The 6,980-nt window shown below is 25.1% G+C and overlaps 1 protein-coding gene across 1 annotated transcript; it reads right to left on the reverse strand.

Moving 5' to 3' along the window:
* Positions 1-109: 109 nt before the first annotated feature.
* LOC129975726 (transmembrane protein 222-like) lies at positions 110-5,551 on the reverse strand. The gene is made up of 2 exons (XM_056088902.1): positions 5,390-5,551; positions 110-2,133 (listed from the first exon to the last, which is right to left on the reverse strand). Exon 2 carries the CDS (start codon positions 2,101-2,103, stop codon positions 1,540-1,542), a length of 564 nt encoding a protein of 187 aa, XP_055944877.1. The 5' UTR covers positions 2,104-2,133; positions 5,390-5,551; the 3' UTR covers positions 110-1,539.
* Between the last annotated feature and the right edge of the window lie 1,429 nt (positions 5,552-6,980).

A 6,980-nucleotide genomic window follows, 5' to 3' on the forward strand; every position in this document is an offset into this window, starting at 1 on the left:
ACATTTCATTGAAACACTACAAATAAAATTTAAATTTCTGAAAGATTATGAATTATTCATAAAGTATTTCTTATATGCCCCATTATGAGATGTATTTTTCTTTAATTATTAAACATTTATTTCTCGTTCTACACTTTTTGATAATATAAGCCAGATTAACAAAAAAATTTCAGAACATTTTGAGAAATGTTGTGAAGAATTGCAGCTGTAATTAGCAACTCAAGATTGAAATAGTTAGAAGCAATTATTAATTACTGAACATATAAAATATCATCTTTAATTTATATGACTTACTACTGCACAAATTTTATATAAATAACCTCTATGCTTGAACCTCATGAAATCCGAGAGATTCCTTGGTGGTATACAATTATTTTATTTAACAACATATTTACATAATAAATTTTTTAGACAATTTTAACACTATTTACAAATATACTTTTATAATAGAATGGTTATAAAATTCTTTGATTGGGAAAAATATATTTAAATGATGTCAATAAACATTTGTTGGTTCTACAAATAAATTGAACATCTGAATATTTTTTAGAGTTAACATTTTCAGCAATAAATAATAAAATCTAAATAATCTTCAATGATGAACCAAAAATAAATAACACACCATCATTCATCACAAGAAAACGAATAAAAACGTACAATCTTCGGAATCTGATTCTTAACACATTGATCGCCATAGAATTTTATATAATGTGGTTGCAATATATTTTCATGTTTATTCTGCAAGAATATATCAACATAATAATTAATATCTTATAATTTATTAAAAAAAACTTTTTTATATACATTTAACAGTGCCACAACATTAATGGAGTTATTTTACAAGAAATGAGCACATATTTTTCTTTCAAATAAAAATCTTAAGCCATATTGCAGAAGATTTACTTTATATAGTGTAACACAAAGTGTGACTGACAATGCTGAAAAATAACTAAAAGAACAGTCTTTGTCAGTCACTAATACCTCCTATGGCAATTAATGTGTTAATTTTCATATGACATATATAAAAACATTTGTAAGAAATTATTTTAGATTTATAGATAAAATGAGGAAAAACTTTCAATATAAAATACTATGCATAACATACATTTCTGAACACACAGGATGATGTTTTATATACATTTCTTAATAAACAGGAAATTATTCTTTGGAATAATGTTGTGAAATGAATGTTATATCTTTCATTTCTATTGTCAATAAATTAAATATATCTTGACTAAACAAATATTTGAAATAAATATTAACTACTAGTATTGTTACAAGATATTAACTAAATATCACCATAAATCCATGATAGAATAATTTAATAAAATATAAATATTTATAAATTAATGTTAAAAAATATAGGAAACCTTAAAGCACATATGATGATAATAAAAATAATCTAATACACTAAAACAAATTATTCAAGAATAATAATTGTACATCAATAAAAAAAATTACTTCTAAAATTAATATAACAATAATCAGAGTTCAAATATTTATATCATTAATAACAGCTTCATCCAGACTATTTATCATTTAAAGATAATGCAATAACATTATTATAGTTAAGAGAGATCCAGCAAAAATTAGAAATGGTAGCCATGTTTTCAAAAGGCCATAAAAACTCACATATTTTCCATATACTAACATATAAAACCACAATTTTACCATGTTCCAAGATGTACTTCCATCATATTGCATAATATTCAGAGCACATGCAACATGGGAATGACAGTTGTCGCAACATATATTATGCATCCGTTCTTTGTAAATTTCTGATGCTTCAGTCACACCTGCATCCCAACCAGACCGTCCGCCTCTAGCTTTATCTGGACTAAGCTGCCAATATTTTGTTGGTTTTCCAAAAGCCATATCATCTTCAGATACATAGTAAGGTCCAGCAAAGTCACGGATCACTCCAGAAGACATGGCAATACCCATGTGTCCAATCAGAGGGCAAACCCATGTGATCATTGGAAGAGGGGTCCAAACAATACAGAAAGGATATCTAGATTTTTTATGATCCATCAGTGGTGCATCACAAGTTACTACTTCAATGTCACTGCTAAGGCTCTTGTTACTATATTTCTCTTCTTTCATAACAATCTTTATCAGTATTGATGTATAATCCTAAAAATTAAAAATGAATAATTAATAAAAGTTTTTTTTTTTTTTTAATATGCACATCTTTGACGACTAACTGGTCTGCCAGTAATATTGGTTATGCTTAAATTCAATCAAATCTTTTATGAATAAACTGATATACATGATACTCTTAACAAAGCATTAAATTGTGACAGCCATTAAAGATATTTTGAATAGCCTTACACTTACTTGCTCAGTTAATTATATGCAACAAAGCTTTTATATGGAATCAAGTTTCATGTAACTGTTCTATTTTTAATCTTTACAGCATATTACCTTTCATAGTGCTTTTACTTCATTTTCAACAATGATGGAAAATATTTAGTGAAAAATAATGACAGCAGTTTGAATTTCATGGAAACAATAAAAATGTTTATGCACATCTAAATTGGTATTATTAAAAATATTTTTTTTTTAATTCCAAAATGATGTAAGAATTATTTTTATACAATAATATTTTTGGAAATAATCATGGAAAAGAGTCAAAATTTTAATCTTTAAAATTTTTATTAAAGCAAAAAAAAAAAAAAATCATTTTAAGGTGCATTTTTTCAACTACCAAAATATATTTATACCAGATATGTTGGGTCAAACTATCTAGCCTAGAGTACTAAAATACATTCTCTTTACTTTTATAAAGATTTAAACTTTTAGTTCTTAATGTGCAATTCATTGTTATAAATACTGTAAAATCTTGAAATCAATTTTCTTACAAACTGCCTTCAACTACTGTTTCAGCCACGGGAACCTGAGCCAACTATCATAATTAATACATAGATGCTTATGATTTAAAATGAAGTTTCAATAAGAATTTTTATTTTAATTAATAAAAGCGTTTCTTATAAACTTCATATCTTAATCAGAAATTCAGCATTATTTATTTATTTTAGCCATCTACAATTATTAATTAATTGAAAGAATAAACTGAAATTAATGACAAAACATATTTGTGAATTTCAAACCATGAGAGGTATACAATGCCTAACAATGATATTTAATTTAATTAAATACATATGGATAATTTAAAAGTTAATGAAATTCTATTTAAACCTTAGGAAAATTTTTTATTTTATATTGATAAACATACTTCTGTGGATTTGCTTCTCATATAAAACATAGATGAAATTAAAATCATATTATATCAGGTAGTTCATTATCTAATTCATTAATTGCAATATATTTTTTAAAGGGTCAATGCTTTTTTTTTTAAAGAAAAAAGGCTAATATTGACCAAGATTTTTAAAAAAATCTATTGCTAGAAAAAGTTGCAAGATTAGTTTAATTAACTTCCTAAATCAATATATTATACTTATTCCTATGTTACTTAAGTAAAGTTCATTACTAAATGACATATAGATCCCATAGTTTCAATATATAGCATAAATAATAACAACAACAAAGAAACTAATACTTCACTACATAGCATAGTTCAATTTGAAAATCATATATTTCACTTTTTTCTTTTTTTTATTAAATTCTTAGAAAAAGCTTGAATTTTAAGAAAAATGGGAAATAGAGGGCAATATGGTTTTACGAGAATCAAAAGGGTCAACTGTAACATAAATATAAAAGAAATTAACATAATGCTATTCCCAAATCGGTAGTTTTAAATATTCAATGCATCTGATTCTAATTAAACAGTTGTGCATTAAGATGTCAAGTGAAGTAATTAGCTCAAAGTAATGACAAAAATCTAATCCTTTGACAGAGTAAAGTAAAATATGACAGATAATAAAAATTAGGGAAGGAAACCTAGTGATTTTATAATAAAGTGTTAAAATTCTACGAGTCTCAACCATAGCATTATATAACCAATTTTCTGTTTGTTTCAGTATTCCCAAATCAATAGTTTTAAGTATTATATACATATGATTCTAATTAAACAATTGTGTATTAGGATGCCAAGTAAAGCAATTAACTCAAAGTAATGACAAAAATCTAATCCTTTGACATAATAAAGCAAAGTATGACAGATAATAAGAATTAGGAAAGGAAACCAAGTGATTTTATAATAACATGTTAAAATTCTACTAACCTCAGCCATAGAATTACATAACCAATTTTTTATTTATTTTAAAAATTTCAATATATGATTGTTGTTTTTATATCAGCTTCACAATTCTAAAGAGAGAGACAGATAAAATAACTATAGATAATATAGTGTAATATTTTAATATTTAGTAAAATAAACTATTATCGAAGAATTTTGTTTTTCCTTGTACAGAGAAGGTTGGGAATCTCTGATTTAAATGATAATCTTCCTAAAGTTGAAACCAAGAAATAAAGATGCAGATTAAAGGATCAAACTGACTGCTTACTTTAAAATCAATATTATATGTGCACATATATTCATAGAAGTAATATCAGAAAATAATATAAAGAAAAATTAAAAGGATCAGATTTACTCTACAGTTACCCTTGGCATGAATTTTGTTATTAATTGCAAATTAAAGAAGCAAATCACATTAAAAAGTGAGTTACTGTTTATGACTAAATGTGATAAAAGTCATACAATTTTGTAAAAACAGTAACACACACCCTTAACTCAGACATTCCATACATACATTAAAGATGATTTCTGCATTTTAAAATAGGTCAAAAAAATTATTTTCTCCTTTGAATTTATATGAAAAAAAAATTCACTGAAGATAGATGTATAGTGCAATATTTCCTTAAGTATTTTAATTTACAGTTCATGTCAAACTCAAATGTACAAATCATCTACTGCTCCACAAAACAATAATATCCCTTTTGATTAAGTAATGGAATGTTTCACAAAAAAAAAAAAAAATGACTTAGAAGTGAATATAAACTTTAAAACATTCGATCAGTAAAAGTGACCGAAACATGATAATGCAGTTAAAAGATAAAGATAACATAAATTTTATCTTCATTTCTTTCAACAATCATTTTCACTTTAATGAAAGCTGCTGAAATAAAAAACATGCTTTAGATATACCTTTTCATAGCTTTGTTTTAAAAATATTTAAACATGATAATTCTACAACTACTTAATCTCATCTACTACAACAACTACTTAAGTATATAAATATGTCAGTTCATTGCATAATTGATATTTTTTTCTTTTTCAACTGAGATGATAAAATTATTCTCATTTTGTGAAAACTTTAAATGTATTTTATACAGGGCACCGTGAGATATTTGAAAATAAAACTACCTGTTTAAAAATAAATTGAATTTTCTAAAAAATAAATTCAAATATACTGATGATAATAATTACCTCTTAAAGTTTTCTTTCGCTTTACTTATCGTTTATTTTTTTTCAACCGCGTATAAAAGTTATGGCTACTCTGAGATAAGATTTATAAATTAACACATCAAATTTAAGTACAATTGTAAGGAAAAAGTAAACAAAAATAAAAGAAGCGAAGAATTTGTGAATATTCTACAGTTACGATTAATCAAGATGACAAAATTTTAATCAGAGAAGATAGTAAAGTATTAAATTATGTTCAAATGAGAAAGAAAAAACAAAATCAGAACTTTACTAATATTTTCCCTAAACTAATAGAATAAAACCGATACAAAAATATAAATCTTATTGGAAAATTATTTGGATTTGCGGACCTGTTACGATGTATTTACTAATAGTTTAATTTTTACTGTTTGCTTTAGAGATGCATAATCCACGATTTTTTGAATAACAAATAATTTTGTTATTTTTAAATATTTGTTCCAAATATCTGTTATTTCAATCATATTATTAATTAAAAATTATTAATTAGTGTTAAATATAAAATTTATTAATTGTAACTAATACTTAATTTACTAATTTAAGTAACGTGTGATTGAATTAATTTATCTATTTCAGCTTACTTCTTAAATTTAATTTTTTTCAAAACTATTTATTTAATTTCTTTATTAGAGTAAACCATTTTCTGAAAAATTTGAATTAAAACTATATATCATTTCTTTAAAATGTTTACTTTAGTTCTATATTCTACCAATAGGTGGCGACAGCTGTAAAAAGAATATATGCAATCAAAGTCATGTCACAAGCAATTAAAATTATCTTTATGGAATAGTGCATCGTCAAATGCGAATATCGGAAAGTCAAGGTCACTCCCATGAAGTGGAGCGGTGACTTCACACTTTCCAATGAACTCACCGCTCCTATAAATTTCAGTAATATGCACTTTAATGATACGATAATTCCAAGAATAACTAGTCCGTTCACTTTTCAACCTATTCACAGATTTCTCCTTTTCCCTTTATTCGCTTTGTGATTTCATAGATCTCTAAAAATGAAACCATTCATTTCTTCTATACAATTAGAAAGAAACATTAGATGAATGGATTATTCTAAGCATAACTAATTTTATATTCTTTTTATAGGTTTTATTTATTCTTTAAAAAGTATTTTGAAAAAATATAAACTTTTTTCCCCCTAAAATTTCTGTTTTAAATCTAATTTTTAAGGATGGATGACGTAATATATTTATGCATTGCTCTGAAATACGATTCTTTTAAAATTGAATTTCTCCATTTCTTACATTGTTTATTACCTTTATGTGTCACAAATTGAGCAAAGATATTATTTTCCCCTTCTGCAGATTTTCCGCCCATAAGAAAAGCTAATTAATTCCCAGCCACCCGAAAGTAATTGCTTAACGCGTCGAATTTTAGCTTTGTGAGAAGAATAGATCCTTCTTTTTTTCGATTTCTGAGAAAAATTAAAATTGCCTTGTAGTTCTAAAACGCATCAAATCTGTGTGGGAATTGGTAATCGTGTTTCATATAACACTGCATTATTTATTTCTTGTTCAGCTATTAAAATATTTATACTGTTTGTTTTTTTATGTGTGTGTGAG

This window comes from Argiope bruennichi, chromosome 7 (assembly GCF_947563725.1).
Source record: "Argiope bruennichi chromosome 7, qqArgBrue1.1, whole genome shotgun sequence".
Lineage (NCBI taxonomy): Eukaryota > Metazoa > Arthropoda > Arachnida > Araneae > Araneidae > Argiope > Argiope bruennichi.